The sequence below is a fragment of the Astatotilapia calliptera genome, chromosome 5 (genome assembly GCF_964374335.1).
Source record: "Astatotilapia calliptera chromosome 5, fAstCal68.1, whole genome shotgun sequence".
Taxonomy (NCBI): domain Eukaryota; kingdom Metazoa; phylum Chordata; class Actinopteri; order Cichliformes; family Cichlidae; genus Astatotilapia; species Astatotilapia calliptera.
In genome coordinates, this window is record NC_137426.1 from 9,689,978 (window position 1) to 9,709,547 (window position 19,570).

At 40.0% G+C, this 19,570-nt stretch overlaps 1 protein-coding gene across 4 annotated transcripts in view; it reads left to right on the forward strand.

The window, feature by feature from the left end:
* Positions 1 to 19,570, forward strand: part of ephb2b (eph receptor B2b) — a 120,495-nt gene that overhangs the window by 46,248 nt on the left and 54,677 nt on the right. For all 4 annotated transcript variants that reach the window (XM_026167135.2, XM_026167138.2, XM_026167137.2 and 1 more), the window contains exons 2-3: positions 1,907 to 1,986; positions 15,402 to 16,086. In XM_026167135.2, the coding sequence (XP_026022920.1) occupies positions 1,907 to 1,986; positions 15,402 to 16,086 (765 nt within the window). The remainder of the gene's footprint in view (positions 1 to 1,906; positions 1,987 to 15,401; positions 16,087 to 19,570) is intronic.

Here is a 19,570-nt window from a genome sequence, read left to right on the forward strand (position 1 = left end):
AAGGGTCGTGCTGAGCAGCCATGCTCTGCCACAGCTGGGGGTTCACACTGAAAACGAGGCAGTGGCTGACAGTGGAGAGCTATGTGCCGCTCTGCTCCACGGGAGGTAATGAATCGGTGTGGCTGCCGCGGACTGGAGTGTAGACAGCAGGAGGAAGAAAAGTGATCAGTCTTTCAGGGAGAGGTTCTACTTTTCCAGCATGTGGGCTGCTGATAGCTGGAGAGTCTGAGCATAAAGGAGAGAAGAAGGGGTTGAGAGGAGGTGTGCTATGAGAGAAGGAAGAGAGAGAGATTGGAGAAAGAATGAAGCGGTATAGTGTGACGGGAGGGATACTGAAAAGCAACAAATGGAGGGAGAGAGAAAAAACAAGAAGAAGAGAAAGAGGAGGCTGGAGTGTTACATTCCTAGGGAAATTTCCTCCTCGTTCCCCCACAACACTCCCTAACCACCACAGAGGGGGTTCATTATTCTCACTTTACTTTCCACTAATTATCGTTATCATTATGGGGGATAATTACCATTTCACTCCCTAACACCCATGTAGACTCCTCAGCTCTGAGTCACACACAAGGTTATCAATAGATGCTCAATTGCAGTCTTATCTGCCTAATTATAAGATTTAGACTTTGTGATAACTGAATAGGATGCGAAATCTGGTATTATGTCTTCTGAGTGCTGGTGCGATGCTGAAAGTCAGCACAAGGCCCTGAAATAAACCAGTGTGTGTGGAACCTGTTAATTAAAAGCTGCTGCCTTTGCTGGAATAAAAATCAGAGAAAACCCAGGGTTATGAAACAACTTTAAATCTCCAACATTTCTTGCAGGCTGTTACAGAGCTACGGATTTTGTTCAGAGTATGCACAGGGCTGAACAAAGTCCTGTGAGACAGAGATCCTCTCTGGCTTTGATTTCATTCACTTATTACTCGTAAAAATGAATTAATTAATTTAAAAAACAGATCTATCTAACCTTGACTCTACTTTTAATTAACCCACGCTGTTAGCACCTAGTCCATCAGTCCATTCAACAATGATAATGAAGAGCCACAGCAAGCATTTGTCTGCTGGCCCTGCATAACAATCACTGGCTGTGACTTATGTTAAGCTTAGTAGCCGTGTTTGTCAAGGGGGCTTCTAAATCCCTCTGTGGCATTTTGGACTTGCAGCTGACGCCTTGAACCTGATGAATGGTCTCTACATCTGCTGCAGTTCAACACTAGTCTACAAGACAGACACAGGCATAATGAGCTGAAGAAATTCATTAGACCTGCCCTCTGTTAAAGTGTGTGGCACAAGTGAGAGGAAGTGGTGGAAAAGCAGGCGTGAGGGCATGGGTACAGAGATTAAGCAAAACGAGCAAAGGAGGCGACTGTGCCAATGGCTCAGTAAGCATATGACAGACAGTTGGTTCAGGCTGGAGGAATGTGTGGCACAGATGACCTCATGACAGATAGGAGGCACATTTCTGTTTGACCCCAATTACCAGAGTTGTTTCTCTCCCTCATATACAGTGCAGTATAGGGTGTAGCCTCTATTCTTTGTCATGGAGATTCTATTGTATTTGTTTTTTGTTATTCTGAGCTCTAAGCTCTATTCTTTCTATAAAGTCATACAAATAACACCACAGCTGTTATGAAACTTATAGCAATGTAACTAGTGTTCTTTTTATTGACTAGACAAATGAGAATGGGAACAGAAAACATTCGACATCCTCCCCCCTTTTTTCCAGCACATTTAAAACAGTCCTTTATAATATAAAGAAATATTCAGATGTTTCAGTAAGCATTACAACACTTTGACATTTCATACTGTAGACTTCCCCTTAAATTGTTTGTCTGACTCAAGCAGTTCATATTCAACCCCAGTAATATTATGTTTCTGCCATCTCTTCTTATGGCTCTCCACAGAGACACTCATGGACTCCACTACAGCCACGGCGGAGCTCGGCTGGACTGTCTACCCTGTGTCAGGGTCAAGTGACAACAGTGTAAGTGCCTGCTTTTACTTTGTGCCACTTCTGACAGTGAAGATTTCGTTTAAGCTATTATTTAAGTATTTATAAGTGTGGCAAAGATTTTTTTAAAATGTAGTTTTTGGTCACATATTTACATTGAAATAACAGTCACAACATTACAGTTATCACAGTGCCACAGATTGTGCCATGTAGCACTTTTTTCAAGAACTAAATATAAAAGTTCTCAGTTTGACATCAGTGTTTCAATCAAGAAAGAAGTACAAAAAACAGAACAAGGAATCGTCCTAGTTCTTTATTAAATAGATTTTCCCTCCCAGCTGTTCTATGATTAACCTGTAATAGCCTCTGTTGTACTTAGTGCCCCTGTCCTTTCTTTAAAAGTCGATAAGGTTAATTGTTTAAATGCTTTTAATTTTGCTTATTTGCTCACTCTCCCATGAAAGCTTTTTTTATGATGGTAGTCAGTGTTTTTGTTTCTCACTCTCAGGCCAAAAGATCAACCACTGAGCCTGCCTGCTCTGCAGAGCGGGAAATCACTTGAATTTAGAAATAACAAACTCCACACACTTGTGGTGTTCTTTGTACGTTTTTATCGTAGCATTTAAATATTCATACCATAGCAGTCCGTAGTTCAGATTTGATTGCTTTCTTTTTAGATTCTTTGAACAGGCACAGAAGAACGAGTAGCGATAGCCAACAAAGGATCTTTAATGCAGTGATTAAATTTATCACGGCTCGGCAAAACTGCAAAGCCCTCTAAATGAAACCACATTTCTTTGTTAAAAACACAGCTCGGACATAAAAAAAACGCAACAAACTGTAGAGGACAAGTTCCTCAATGAGCCATGAGCTAAAAATTAGGTTCAGATCAGTTTGGTTCAGATCTATTAATATAGTGTCAAATCACAACAATAATTACCTGAAGATGCTTTATACTGCCCTACAGTTTTCGAGAGAAAATCCTAACAATCGGACAATCCTCTACGAGCAAGCATTTTGTGAAAAAACTGGCAGAACCCGGCTCAGGGAGGGGCGGCCATCTGCCACAACTTGTTGGGGGGTGAGGAGAAAGAGAAGAGAAAAAGGAATAGGGAGACATAGGGAGACGGGACAAAACACAAACTATGAGAGAAAGAGAAGACAAAATTTAATGACACGCTGCAGTGTTATTTAACACCTTGGAAGTGAAAGAGGTAAGCCGAGAAGAAACGCTCAGTGTCTCACAAGTCCCACAACAGTCTGAGCCAATACTACCATAACTAAGGGACCAGGGTCACCTGATCTTGCCAAAAGCATATGAGCTTTATCAAAAAGGAACATTTTACCCCCCCCCCCCCCAACCCCGTTTTAAATCAATAAAATGTTGATCACAAAAAAAAAGGAACATTTTGAATCTTAAAGCTCAAAGTGGAGAGGATGTATGTTTCCAGTCTGAAAGCTGAAGGCTCTGAGGGCATCAATTAGCTGAAAAGAAAAATACAACTTCAGTAAAGTCTCAAAATAAATCGCTGAATTAACATCAATAATTCACATAAATCCTGTAGTTATTCAAAAGTAACAGGCGGAGGGAAAATATTCCCAAAATAACCAAGCCAGAGTGTTGCAAATACACACAAATTAACAGATGCAGAAGCTTCACTGATGCAACGGTAGATTACAATGAAAGTTATTAGTGAAACAAGGAGACAAAAGTAGCACGAGCACCTAAATATATTAGGGTCCAGAAATACATGCCTCAAAAAAGAAACAAACCTACAAGATGTCCCATCACTGCTGTAGAAACTCATTTCTTACAAACATGGAAAACAAGGGAAGGGAACCCCTGCTAAAACAAACAAAACCAACAACACGACTATTTGGATTCAGCATTGTCCCCATAGTTAGCATTAGTAAAGTAAATTAATAAAACCCAAACTGAAAACGGGACTTCCAACTCATTAATAAACAAAATTATGTAAGCAAAATTATTATAAGCAAAAAAAAAAAAAAGAGGAATAATCCCGGTGCTGATAGAGAGATGAGGGGACCAGAGAGAATGAGAGAGAGTTCTGACCCCGTGGTCTTCTCTGGCTTTTTATGCATGCAGGACAATCTTTGCAGCCAATCAGCACTAGGGAGAGGAGAGAGCAGGTTAAGTATGATGACAAAAAAACAATAGGCAGGTTTTAGATGTGCTGGCAGACTCGGAGTTGGAGAATGACGTAGCTTTTTTAATAAGATGTTGTACATTTTAGCCTCATCTGAACTTTCTGGTTCAAGGCAAGCACTTTATGGGTGAAGTATGTTCATTTAAAGCTAAATATGTGTGTTCTAATGCCAGACTGGAAGCAATGTGTTATGAGCCTTGTTGGTGTTTGATGCACAGTATTTCCACATGGTTTGCCAGCGCGTTGGTTCCTCCAAGCCACATGCGAGCCAGGCCCACTTCAAGCAGCCAAAACCAGAGTCTCCTCCACTTTTTTCTCCACCACAGACTTTTGCCTTCCTAGAATGGATCCAAAAGAGAGAGAAAAACATTGTAGGCTTATTTGCTGGTGCATTTCAAAAAACCTCTGCCGATTTTATTCAATTATTTATGCTTCTGTGGTTTGTATTAAAGATGGTTCAAATTATACTCCATCACGCTGTGTCTGTTTGCACAGAAAAAAAAAGTTAAAGAAAATGCAGCGATGAGAGCTGGCCGTCAGCAGTTCCATGATACAACTTCAAAGCTCTACGGTAAAAAATTTAGGACTGCTTCATCTCTACCAACCTGAGGGCACATTGTCTCTTCCCATGCTAATTTTTTACAATCAATACCAAAACATTTTCTCCTGCCAGCTCTGGATTCAATCTGCAGAGAGCGAGCTAATGCAAACTCCAAAGACAGTTTACATCACATTTTTCTTTCATCTTTGCAAAATGTTTGATTCAGCAAAACATTCATTCACCATTTTTTTTAATAATGAGATTTCATATTAAGTGGAAACTCTAGACTAAGAAGTTGAATATTTAAAGAAACATGAAAAGGTCCCCGTTGTAAACTCTGTGCATGCAGTTAAAATGCTCATGGTTGCCAAAATAAGTAAAACTAGAGTCTAAACATCAAACTAAAGACCTCTAAGCTCTTCAATAATCACATGTCTTCCAGTTAAATGTGGTGTAATGCCTGAGTTTGTGGTTATTTTCTTTTCCAAATCATATTCAGTTTTATGAATATGATTTTCTCTCTCTCTCTCTCTCTCTCTCTCTCTCTCTCTCTCTCTCTCTCTCTCTCTCTCTCTCTCTCTCTCCTTTTTTTTTTTTTTTAGTTTGGGCTCTTATTTTCCCAAATCAGTTCTTGCTTCCTTTGGAAAAGTTCCACATTGGGAGTGCAATGAAATGTAAAGTCCTTAAACCCTTGGATTTAATCAGGTATAGCTTGGCCTTATCGGTGTGGGCACTAAGGCTTTATGATGATGTGGCTGAGCTTGGCCAAAGCCTGGGCTGTTGGAAAGCAAAGAATGAGGGTGATGGAGATAGCCTGTCCCTTAGGGGCCAGGGCAACAGGTGTGGAAACAGAGCGTACTCCCCCCTCTCAGTATAACAGCAAGAGGTGCTTTACAGAAGCTATTGTCTTACACATATATATGCATGGCTTCACGGGCTTAGTTCGTGGATCAGTAACATCCAGCAGAGTGCCGCACCAGCAGTTGGCTTTCACTGTTCTCTGTAGCTTCATGAAATACTCTATATCCTAACATGGCATGTGATATGTTACAATAATGGCAATGCAAACAAGAAACAGTATGATATTACTGAAAGTCAGAAATGTTATGGCAGTTGTTATTATTCTTATCTTATTTTACAGGATACTTGAATAATGTCTGTCAAATTATTATTTTAAAAAATTCGTTCAAATGAAGCCACAAAATCGTCATCCCACAGTGGGTCTTTGGAAGTGATTTATATGAAACAATATTACGCTTCGGGATGTGTAAATCAAGTTTTATAGCTCTCTCTGTGTATTGCCAGGCAGCTCTCCTTTTTAATTATGGAAAATGACAGTCAAACAGTATATTGTGCCTAAGACAGCCACATTATTCTTGATAGTAATGATAAAAACACTAAGAATCAGTATAATATTTACCAAACCAAAGTTTAGCTAGGGACATTTAGGAAGTGTTGAGGAAGTATCTCCTAATAAAAAGTCCTCACATTCTGGCAGTAAAATGCATTTCCCATGCCTAAGCACACCCACACATGAAAACCCCTGCACTCGGTGTACAGTACTTAAACTGGGTCTTTGGGCAGCTTTTGTGAAGATGGCCACAAGGAAACTGACTGCACAAAAGTAATGGTAATATGTAAATGTGTAGCACTGTTTCAACAAGTTTACACCTTACTTATGCACTTCAAGAACACATTATTAGGATAAACAGCTTCAAAGATGTGCTGCAAAGAAACTGATGTGGCTGTGTTTTATCTAAAGTTACCCAGAGAGCTTGACCTAATGAAAATCAGCTATGAAAAACAGCACTAGCAGAGCAGGGTTAAGTGGTCAATGGTTTTCCTGTCAAGTGGAGCTGAGAGACGTGTGAACATCAGGTCAGACCTCCTGACCTCTTCATTGCCACGCTGAAGTACTAACAACAGTAGTCATTTAGAAATAGACTTATGGCTGCATGGCGCACACACAGCTACTGTGGAAGAAAAACTGAGGTCTCCTGCGTCGGCAGAGAGCATAATTAGGTACTCTGTGGGTTAGGTTATCATTATGTATGTGTCATAATGTGGTGCTGTACCAGGATATATCTCGTGTCATTTAGGGACACACCGCAGTGCACACTTTTCCAGAAAGACAATATGCAGCACATGTTGCAGAATGTTTGTAAAAGAAATTTGTTTCCTTGTAATTTATCAAAGATAACTAAGAATTCCTTTGGAAATAAGAATGCGGCTGCTTACGTGTAATTGTGTGGTAAACCAACAAGGCATGCTTTTTCTAAACATAAACGAGCAATTTGTAAAACACAGGGATGCTGTTTACAGTTTACAGTGACCACCGATTTGTTGTAATTCACAATTAAGTCTATGAAATTTTGGAGTTATGTATAGAAATATGCTAACGTAATCCACATATAACTTTGTGGAATTGGGGTAAAAGATGGAGTTGTTCTCCAACTTTCACATGTTGTGCATTAGTAATGGACAGTGGCGATTAGAGTTGACTGCAGCAGACAGTTCTACTTATGTCTGTGTGTGGGTTAGTCTCTCCTCTCGGTGAAGCCCAGTCTCCTGCAGGATTTGGCTCCCATGGCCTCTCTTGTAGTAATTGAATGCAGAGAGTGGGTGTCATTTGTCCTGTGTCCCTCTAGGGAAGCCACTCTTGCTCTGACAGATTTCCCACAACTGCAAATGGCTCGACTATGCCCCGGGAGTTTTCCACTGGGTCTCTTTCTCCATGTTTGTGTGAATAATTTATTTACTTCTGTCAGTGATAGAGCAGTGATGTGTTATGTGGCTCAGGACTGTGAAACTAAATCAGTTTAATTCAAACATCGTAATGACAAGATGCTATAAACAGACAGTAGATGTTATGTCAACCTATGAAACTGTTAAACGTTTTTAGAGTTCTGACAGTACGTTCGTCAGTGATGTGTCACTATTCTCACCAGTTTTGGGGTTGTTAAACAAGCTGTTTAGTTCTGCGTGTCTGTTTTGCAGCTAAACACTTATCTATAATGTATTTTATTTCTTGGTTTGCCAGTAAATATCTATGATAAAATGACATGCTTTTAATCACTGAAAATGTGCAGATAGCATATGAAAGGTAAAATAATCTTATGCATGACCTTGCTGCTCGCTGCAGTAATAGGTGCAGTCATTTTTGATTTTTCATGTGGTTGCCAAGATAACAGTTTTAAAGACATTCACACAGCTTCGAATGATTGTAATGACAATCAACAATCTTCAAATTGTGCTTTCCAAGCAGAACCATCTATCAGAAATCTGACTGCATCAACAGCAGTCCCAAAGAGCGTGTTTGTGGTAGACTATTTGTAGCCAACAAATGTACTGACTGTCTGAATGCTGGTTAAGTTTCTCCATTTGCACAGATCCAGAAGAAAACTTTCTGCCAACTTGAATGCATTACATGCAGTTTGAATATGTTGTACAAGCATAGTAGTCCTACTAGAGAAATATAACAGATGACATAACACTTGTGTTTTTGTGGAAATCTTTGGAAGCAGTTTAGTCACGAGGATGATTTTGAAAGTGAATGGCAGCATTAGCACTAAGTAATATTTTTGAGTTTTGTTTTGTGTGCTTTCGTGTCAGTGTAGCTGTTTTTCTTTCCTTTCCAAACCACATTTATTAATAAAGAAAAGTTAAAAATAACAAAGTTGACCAAAGTGCTTCACATGAAACAAATGAATACACACACACATGCACAAACACATCTAAAGAATCACAAAATACAACACTAAATACCAAAGCGTTCACTCTGAAAGCTGAAGAATAAAGGCATACTTTACAAAATGACCAGCCTAACATGTGGAGGTAACTCATTCCACAGTTTAAGGACTGTGGCTGAGAAAGTTTCTTAAATCTATTCTTTGGTACATGGAGGATTAGCTAATCTGCAGATCTGAGACCTTGAGGAACATAAGGTGTTACGAGATCAGCAAGATAAGAGGAAGCCAACCCATTAAGGGATTTATAAACTTACAATAAAATCTTAAAATCAGTCCTAAAATGCACAGGAAGCCAGTGAAGGGATGCCAGAAAAGGGGAGATATGAGCCATCTTACGGGTTTTGTTAAGGAGGTGTGCAGTAGCATGTTGGAAGGCTTGAAAGTATCACTGACAGAAGTAAATGACCATTGTAATGTGTAAAGGGCATTACAATAGTCAGTTGAGTTGTTATAAAAGCATGTGTAACTCAAAATGATTAAAAGATAAGAAGCTCTTGAGTTTGGGGGGAAAGGCTCAATTGGTAAAAAACTGATTTCACAACAGAATTAATCTGTTTGTTCAGTTTAAAGTCAGAGTCCATTTTTACACCAAGGTTATTTACACTGAGCTTAACTTAAGGATCTAGTGGGCCAAGGTCCACAGGGTTACTACGTTCATGTTTTACGGAAAGATGCAAGTGCTGTTCTTGAACACTGGTCACGCAACATGACTATGACTGTTCTGCTTCAGACAGTTTAAAAGACGGATTTAGCAGACGGAGTCTGAAAAATGAAGCTGGCATGGAAGTGCCTTAAAACTGAATTCTTTCTAAAGAGCACTTGGGGGTAACTTCTGTGGTTGCAAAAAGACTTCATTGTAAAGAAGCCGGACAGTGATCTCAGTAGTTTCCTGATGAGCTCATGATATCAATCTGTAGTTTCAGATAACTTTAGAATATGTGAAATCTCTCTTTATCTCTTCTTTGTTTGCAAACTCCTTCCAGACCACCAGGAGTTGTACAGCCAAATTTGGCACATCTTAGATCACTGAATTTTTTGTAGCAGATATTATTATGTCATTATGTTACCTAGCAACTATCTAGCAATGGGCAAAAATGACCATTTAACACTTCCTATAATTTTTTTTATTTCACAACATCTACTATATAGCCACAAAAGTTGAATTATGCATGATGCATTACTTGCTTTTTATATTCTGTGTACCTATAACACCTAATGTAAGCTTCCTATTGTTTGTTGAAAATAGCGTCTCTTGTAGATCTAGAAAAGTTGACTCATGCATACTTAGTGACTACCTAACAGTAGGCTGAAATGGCCCATTTTTAAAATATAAACAATATCTACCACTCCTGATTAAGTAGCCCCCATCAGTTTGAACATCATGAACAGGCCAAACAGTACAATAGCATGGGTATGCACTAGTAGGCATCAAGTTCTTTCTTCAAACTTTGTTCATTAATAGAGTTAGAAGGATTGGTGGAAGGGTGTGCTAATTGGCTAATGACTTGTCAATCACAAGTGCAGTTCTCAAATAAGTTAATGTAATCAAAACATCACATTTCATGCCCAGATTGGCAGCAGCTGGTTAAGCAGATTCAAATACAGCACCTTGATTCTGAGGGTTTTGCAGTCTGGTCTGGATTTTCCATGGCAGGATCCTTGAAATGTTTAACATCCGCACTTAAATTGGTTGTATTTTGTGCAATTCTCTGCCCTTTTACGTACCTTTTTATATTTGCAAAAGTTTAATATGGCACTTACACAAAGCCATAAAATGGATAAAAGTTTTCTTAAATCAGAAATAGGAGAGTGGGGTTATTTATTACAGCATAAACATAAACAAAGAACACCTGTGCCTACTAATTGTGTTTAAATTGTGTTTAAATAAAGTTACTGTTAAATTACACGATAAATGGATACAAGAGGTAGTATACAATATCTTTTACATAATGTACATAATTTATATATTTTTGCTAAAAAAAAACAACTTATGAAGAGATATGAAACCATGGACTTAAAGAAAAGACTGTCTTTAGTTAATAATCCGAGCTGTAGGGCCTGCTCTAGTCAATAATTCAGCCTTGTCGGTGCGTTCCGCCTGGCTTTACAGATAAAGTAGAGACATACTGTCACGAAGAGACATGGATTGCAGGTCAGGTGAACTTTTCTTTCTCTCTCCTCAAATGGCACAAGAGATATTGATTCTGGGCCTCACTCTCAGTGAGCTTCACTGAACTAGAGCACCTTAAATAACTACAGAAGAAGAGGGGAGCAGCAGTCTCGAGTCCAGCACAATCTACAATGCTGTGTAAAAGTCTTGTGCCAACCCTCATTCCTTCATTTTTTGTGTTGCAAGGAACCAGACTTTCAAGTAATTTTTAAAAGAGTAATAATTGTCCTGCCTTTCTAGACGTCCTGGAAGTTTTTCTTTGGACACTGGCTATTTTTCATATATTTTCAGTCCAGTCCTTGTACCTGATATTTTCAGAGGAAAGGCCTTTTTTTGGTTTTGTTTATTTGTTTGTTAAGCTCCTTAACAGTGACCTATGAATCATTCAAGTGAAATCTAGGAAAAACAGCAAAAATAACTGTCTGAACATCAAGGTGATTTCTAAAGAGACATTGGCCAAAGTCTTGGTATATCCTGGCATGGCATGTTGTGTCGTTCCTTGGAAAAACTTGAAGAATTTAGAGAAGTTGGAAGCCTAAAAAAACTTCCTACAGCAGCTGAAAAGTATCAAAAAGTCTTGATCTTAAGAATTAGGGACGAAAATCCAGCAAAGACTACGTAAAATACCTGAGAGATACATGTGGCTCTGCAGCAACTACTGTTTGCTGAAGACACATCAAAAATGGTCCCAAAAGAAGAGTGACTATCAAGATAACACTCTAAAGGAAGGGAAATGGGCATAAAAGGCTAAGGTGTGCCAAACTGCAAAAGAACTGGACTAAAACAACACTGGCAACAGGTCTTATTGAGGGATCAGTCCAAATTTGAAATATGTGTTTTAAATCATCATTGTACAGAGGAGATCAGGAGAGCGATACAAACATGAGTTCCTACGATCGTGGCTCAATAGTTGGTAGTTCGCCTTGTAATCGGAAGGTTGCCGGTTCGAGCCCCGGCTCGGACAGTCTCGGTCGTTGTGCCCGGTGGCGCCAGTGTCCGGCAGCCTCGCCTCTGTCAGTGCGCCCCAGGGTGGCTGTGGCTACAATGTAGCTTGCCATCACCAGTGTGTGAATGGGTGGATGACTGATTGTGTAAAGCGCTTTGGGGTCCTTAGGGACTAGAAAAGCGCTATACAAATACAGGCCATTTACCATTTACAGCCATATTTAAAACACCGTGGTGGCTCTGTCATGGTTTGGGGCTCCATTTCAGCCAGTGGTGTTTGGGACCATTATTGTACTTATGGATTCATCAACACAGAAAAGTACCATCAGGTTTTGGGCTGGAAAATATCTGATTGTTTCAACATGACAATGGTGAAAAATTACCAAAATGCTGGCAATTAAGCCTGGAGAACTATTCCTAAAGACTACTTCAAGAAATTATAAGAAAATTTGCCTGAGAGAGTTCACGCTCTGAAGCTTTTTTTTTTCTGTTTAAGACAATAGTTTCTCAGTGTTGCTTTTCCAGAGTAATCTAAATCAGACTCCTCGGCAGTTAGTGGACCTGTAAATAGTTTGTTAAGAAAACATAACAACAGTTGGCAGGAAAATAGAGGTTCTGTGTAAAGTACAAGAGCAATTACTTGCCTGGACTCTAGTACACTTCATGTAACAAGAAGTGTATTTGAAAAGTAGTTAGACTGTGCCATGAATGTAACAATTTACTTTCCTATGCCACTGCTAGGGATTCTCAAAGATTCTATCATAGTTTTTAAAACCTGCTTTTTGTCAGAGTAATCACTTATTATATGCAGGTAAATACTAGTGTTTGTTTAAGTACGTTTGGATTAACCAATGAGTAACATCCAGCAGGTTCAACCAAACATAGCAAGCTATTTTCTTGCACCATTCGACCCAAGATTGTTCGAGCTAGGACCCCAACGAGAGCAATTAAAACGCAGAACAGTGTGCTTTTGTTTGGAACCAGTCGCGCATTCGGTTTCACACCATTGGTTTTTCATCATGAGAGGATGTTTCTCTGAGGAAGGAAGCATGTGTACCGTGAAAAACCATTAGTTTTTGTTTATCTTGAAGCAGTATCATGTCTAACAGTTTTGAAAAATTACCCCAAATCACGCACAAATGCAAAGGAGCTTATTTTACGGTCTATTAGTGTACTGTTCAGTGCGCTTATTCCATTGCTTGTTGACTTTTGCTGAGAAAACTTTGGCCAAATGTATCAGGATCTTGGTACAATGAGTAGGAGTTTTTGTTTCCATCGTCATCTGAGGGCAGCTCATTCCCTCCATCTAATCTCTCTAGACATCCTCCATCAGTGCTACCTTCACCTGCTGTACTCAAAACACACGACCACCTTTTACAGCATTCTCCGTGAAGAGCCAGTGCAAAAAGCTGTGAAAATGAAGACGTTTCTTCTAATTTCACACTCTGCGCTTGATCGTTAGGGTCTTATTATGCCCCATTTGCTTCCCTCCACTGGCTGTGATGAAAGCAGGGCAAAGAGGCCGTGACAGGACAAAAAGGGGCCCTTCATCAAAACACATTTTGTTTGGGGTCTTTTTTAGCCAGATTCAACCCTTCCCCCACATCTCTGCCAACACTTTCCTGGAGTTTCCCCTGTCTGCATCCCTCATTAGTAGCAACCCCCACCTGTCTCCACATTCATTTTATTAAACTGTGATTGCCCAATGCTCTGCTCACTACAAGCAAGCTGTCCGCTCTTATTTAATTGGCCCACAGCCTCCCTACTGCTCCTCAACAAGTGGGAAGGTCAATGGGTGCTCATGACCTGGGATGATGATGTCTGCCAATACTGGGCAAAAGACAGATTTTTTTCCTTCCCTGTTAACCATACCCGTGAACTGTAGCACATACATCCATGCCTTCCAACTAATTAGGTTTTAATCTGATCTCTAAAGGTACCGGAAGGAAAATCCTCATAATTATAGTGAGATAATCAACATAAGGATTAACGCTAGAAATTCATTTGTAAATAGATAGTCAAGAAGAGAAATATAAATATAAATTTCAATTGAAACACTTTTTTTCTTTTTTAATAGGGAGACTTCAGTTTTTTTCAGTGCTGCCTGGATGACTGGCCCATTTAAGCTTTTATTAAATTTTTTAATGCAGCTTTTTTTCTCTCTCTCATTATTAGTATTATTTTTGGCTGCACATCAGACTTTTCTGTTTAGGTTGGCTTCTGTGATTGTTTGGGTCACGCCAAGCATTACACTAGCAATGATTAACTGGGACATGGGAATTAAGAACTAAAGCTGCTTTAATTAGTAAAAGTGTTTGATAGAATGCAAGTTTGTAACAGGAGGGGTGACTTTTTTCTCCCAAACCGTCAAAATCTGTCAAAATCCTCACTAAGTGGGCACTAATTTGAGAAATTATATCAGCTGTGAAGTGAAGAGTGAAGGGGGAGGAAGAATGGTAGAAGCCGTAGCAGGAGCAGCCAATGCAAAGTGGTTCATGGGGGTGAGAACTGGATTCTTTTCTTGGCTGAGATGCTGGGGTCAAGGTCATGGCCTGCATAGTGGTTAGAGTACATGGTGTTTAAAGCTGGTTTGATCCTTAGCCAAGGGGCAGGAAATCCACAGAGGCTGCATCTGGACTCTGTATAGCTGGAGCGAGAACTTAAATTGGTGTGCAGAATGTGGACTTTGAAGTGGAACAGCATGCTGAAAAAACCTGGAGTAAAATTTGCCCCCTGATTATTCTTTATATGATTACCTGTGTAATATGATTATGCCAGTTTAGTGTGACTTTGATTGTGGAAAATTCATGTCATGTTTTCTCAGTGCTTCACCATAGTGAAAGGCGCTTTCACTACATTTTCAATACCCCATAACAGCATGTGCTTTGAATGTGTCCTATTAAGTTACAATAAAAAAAAAAGTAGGACACGCTATCATATAAACCAGAGCCTCTCTGCTGTGTTCAAGTGACTAATGTCACATCTCCAATTTCTCTTTGAGCGGTATAGCATGTGAAATATTCCTTTACTGAGAAAATGGGAAGGAGCAGTCGAATATAAGAAGTCTAAGCCTGTGGAAAAAGATTTCCTTTTCTATAACCACCCAAAATGCATTTATTTTCCCCAAATGAGATTCTTTCTAAAAGTTTAACACGTACTCTTAAATGCTATATTTAACTCTTGACAGACTCTACCATGCAAAAAACTGCTGCCCGATGAAGCTTGAAACTCAATTCATACCCTGACCTAAAGTATCCAGAAATTAAGCATTAGGAATAACCGAGCAACGTTTTAGAAGCCCTGAAGAGTGAGCCTTTTTTCAGTAGAAGAAGTTCTTTCTATTACTATTGCTACTATTGTTTTGAAAACTGTTATTTTATTGACTGTATCGAATGAAATTAAGTTAAGTATGATTCAAAGTAAGCATGAAACATACTTTAATTTCTTAATAATTACCTTGAGAAGTTGGAGAAGGCTTTTCCTTTTCTCAAGGTAATACTCGTGTTTGAACATGCTGGGAGGGCTGGTTCTCATTTGTTCTTTAAGCTAGTGGAATGCATCCTTGTAAAGTTATTAGAGATATTATGTTTCCTCTTACCACGAAGTCATTAGAATCAAAATATTGTTTTAAGCTGATTACTCCCAGTAATTGAAGTTATTAGAAGTGAATGAAAACATACCTGTTATTGCTGGAAACTAGGTAGCTCCGGGACTTGATGATAATTTCTGTTATTAGAAATGATCAGAAAACATTATTGAATATGGCTTACGAGTGTCTCTGTTGCAGGTTTTTTGCTTTATTTTGTTTTAATGTATTTAAATCAAAGTGTTTTTGAAAGCTGACACAAAATTTATTCCATGTCTTTGATCAACAGTGGGAAGAGGTGAGCGGTTATGATGAAAACATGAACACCATCCGGACGTACCAAGTCTGTAATGTTTTCGACACCAATCAGAACAACTGGGTACGGACAAAATACATCCGGCGTCGCGGTGCGCAGCGAATCCACGTGGAGATGAAGTTCTCTGTTAGGGACTGCAGTAGCATTCCTAATGTTCCAGGCTCCTGTAAAGAGACTTTTAACCTATATTACTATGAATCTGATTCTGATTCAGCCACCAGAACATCACCACCGTGGATGGAGAACCCCTGGATCAAGGTTGACACCATTGCAGCAGATGAGAGCTTCTCCCAGGTCGACCTTGGGGGCAGAGTGATGAAGATTAACACTGAGGTTCGAAGCTTTGGCCCAGTGTCACGGAATGGCTTTTACTTGGCCTTCCAAGATTATGGCGGCTGCATGTCTCTCATCGCTGTTCGTGTCTTCTACCGGAAGTGTCCTCGTATAATCACTAACGGGGCATTATTCCAGGAGACCCTATCTGGAGCAGAGAGCACCTCCCTTGTGGCAGCAAGAGGGGTTTGTATCCCAAATGCAGAGGAGGTGGATGTGCCTATTAAGCTGTACTGCAACGGCGATGGAGAGTGGATGGTACCTATCGGGCGCTGTATGTGCAAAGCTGGGAATGAGCCTGTGGAAAATGGGACTGTTTGTCGAGGTATGTTTTGCTCTCTGTTTTCTCCTAAGACTAGTTAATCAGTCTTCTCTGTCATAACAGTGTACTCCATCAACTAAAGGATATAGTCCTTGCAATTTTTATCTCTTGTAGTGCACTAAGCTGTTCCGAGATCTATTTATTACAATGTAATTGACACTATAAAATGATATTAGGTAATATATCAAGAATATGATGGGAGGTACATATTCTATGCATAGCTTATTCAACATTGGGGCATTTCCATACAAAATATGATCCTATCCTTTTTCCAGCAGAAATAATAGTTGCTGGCGTTGGATCTTAAACTACACAGCTACTGCTGGAAGTCATGACTACAGAACATGTTGAGTTTTTCTGAGCTGCCGTAAAAGGATGTGAATCGCAGCACCAAACAACACAGGTGTTTGGTTTAAAATCATAACTGCTTTTCAAAGAAGCAGTTGTTTATTAACTTTCCTGCTCTGGAAATTGCAGAACATTTAGAGTAGACCTTAAACGAATCCTTAAATTATACACAATCAGTATGTGATTTTGTTTTGTTTTATCTCCTGTATGAATACATTCTTTATTCCATATGTGTATATATATATTTTTTATTAATATTAGTGCTTTTAAGCATTTGAGCTTCTTCCCAGAGAAAAACACATCTCTGTGCATATTGTTCACAGTGATCAAGTTCAACAGATATTTAAATAAGACCACACACACACACACACACACACACACACACACACACACACACACACACACACACACTCAAATGCTAGCAACAATTTTGAATCTGTAAAATTCTTCTGCTTGTAGTATGCCTCCTCTCAACCAGTGGGACAAAGAGGACATTTTTCAAAATTGCACACATTTTCCTGTCAATTGGAATCCCTCTCAGGCAAATCGATTTGGCTTTTCAAAACATCAATGCACCCAACATTTACCTGTGCCATGCCCTATCCACACTCTGCCAGGTGGCATTTGGTCAGCGTGCTTAGAGATGCTGATCACTTGAAGCAGCACAGCAGCGTGTAACCTGCGGACTGCAGCAGTGCTGATCCAGCTCAGCACAACAAACCACCCACCTGCATTTCAGAGCGGTGTGTTGCTGCCTCTCTTATGTGCACCTGTAATTACAGCGCATCCCCTAGCGCCTGTGTGCTGGGAGGGTAAAACCTGATGGGTGCTGCCTCCCCAAACACTGTCAGGCCTGTTCAAGGACTACTAATGGGGACAGGCAGCGGCTCCTCCTTAAGGAATATGGGCCAATAAGAGGCATGTGAAGATGGTGCAGCAAGCTACTCTGATCCACATCCATGCATAATTACACTAATCTGCTTGTTTTCTGACCTACATGTAATTCACTGCATGTGGTGGATTGGAACATCTCAGGGGTGTCCTCAGTCATGGTGTATTTTGAGCTAAATGGGATTATACAATTAAATGTTGTCCACTCAGGGAAAGTATGTTGATCCACTTCATATCCTCACTGCGTTTTGCCTGCTCTGTCTGATTGCCTCCATATTTATTTCTCAGTTTCTGTTCACTGGCTTTGTTGGTCAAGATCAACTAGGATAAAACCTTTTTAATGGCCAATTTTCCCTTTTCGTCTTCAGCACCACTTAGGCAGTGAAAGTAGATTTGGGTACTGGCAGTTATTCTGGCAAGCATATATACACTACATGAGCGCAGAATTTCACCATTTTCTTTTTCCCTCTGTTTCCCTTGATCCTGTGATGCATTGACTCATTATTAAAGCTTTATGTGAGGGATGGATTATCTGTGAGTGCAGCTGTGGAATGCAGCACAATGATACAGAGATGGATTTTATGGCTCTATACAATAATTATGAGCTTCAGCACAAACAATTGGGAAGTGTGTCCTTTACCAAGAAAGGACATAAAACCATTACGACTAAAAAAAGATGTTGTGTTGTAGTTCCCCGATTGGTTAGAAGCCTTTTTGGATGGAAGACTGCCTTCAATTCATGTGCTCTCTAGTCATCTTCCTGAACACTGCAAACTGATATCACTACATTAAACTGTGGTCTGCCGCCGCCTTTCAGCTGCCAGAAGTTGGATAATGAATTGATCTATGAAAGATGCACATATGCCAGCCGATATTATGGGGTAATGAATTGATTTGTGAGAGGTGCCCTCAGAGGGTTCGTAAGGTATCCTCTTACATGAGGGGATTATGGAGCTGTAGAGACAGCATAAAGGAGGCAAGATGAAAGACACTATTTGTCCTCTAATAGTAATAATGCAACCAGTGCTTTGTACCAACATCTCCTCAACTAAACGTGTAATTACGCATGTAACAATTAAACCCTTGGCAGGGATCCCGGCAAATAATTATGCTGTCATGAAATCTGTCAAAATATTGACAGCAGAATGGGGTGCTTACATCGAATTGCTGAGGCCTTTTTTTTCCCTCTGCAATTGTCTTATAAGTGAGATTAAGTTTCTTCTCTAAGAAGTGCCATGAGTGAAGAAACCATACCAGACCCTTTCAGTAGAGCTGGTCCTGACGAGAAAGATCTGATTTCCCCTCAGAGCCTTGAGGAGATGGTGCACCACAGAGACACATGAGGTCCTGTTTGCCCTTGCTGTTCGCTCTAGAATGAAAAGCATTCTCTTCAGTGGGGCACAATGAGAGCCATGTTCATGGGTGGAATTGCAATCTCCTTTAACAATGCCCATGTGTGTTTTCCTGAGTGTAATCTGATCATCTAACCCCATGCTATTGTGAGTTCAAGGGTCTCAACTGTGGGAGTGTGGCTCATGTTATTGAGGAGTGAAGATTCAGATGGAGACAATCTGTCACAGTGATAACAACAACTTGATTTATGTCTGGCAATGATTTTGATAGTCACTGTATCTAAGGACAAAGAAAAGTATTGTAAAAGAAGTAGCAGTTTGTGTACCCTTGTGGCCCAGATTTGTTGGAGTAGTAATATTCTGTAACTCCGATATCTACCAGATTTATTGGCAACTACTCCAGTATTTAGACATACTGTTTATTAGAGAACTTCTCCCAACTAATAGTAGAACTACGTGTTTTAGGTCACATTGAAAAGAATTGGAAAACAACACAAGTCTGTCTCCTGGTGAGGTCTGCATCATCGGTAGTAGGTGCTTGGAAGCAATGTTCCTGGAGTTACACCAGAGCAATTAGATTAAGGAGGAAAGGCTTCAGTAATTCTTCAGCCAAATGTGGCTATAGATAAAGAGAGTTAGGGGGGTCGAGTGCAAAGGTAGGTGCTGGGCGGACATGATTGGATAGACATGATTGCATGGAAAAGTGGTGGGGAGGAGGCGAAACCAGGAAATGAGTTCCCCTAACCCACTGTCAGAATCCCAATTATTGCAGCCTCTTCGTCTGGAGAGGCTTTAAGGATGGAAATCAGCGCAGCACAGACAAATCCACGCCGCTGCCTTTATTTCCCTCGGTGCCTCTGCCTTTAATGGCAGCTCTAATTGACTAACAGTGCACG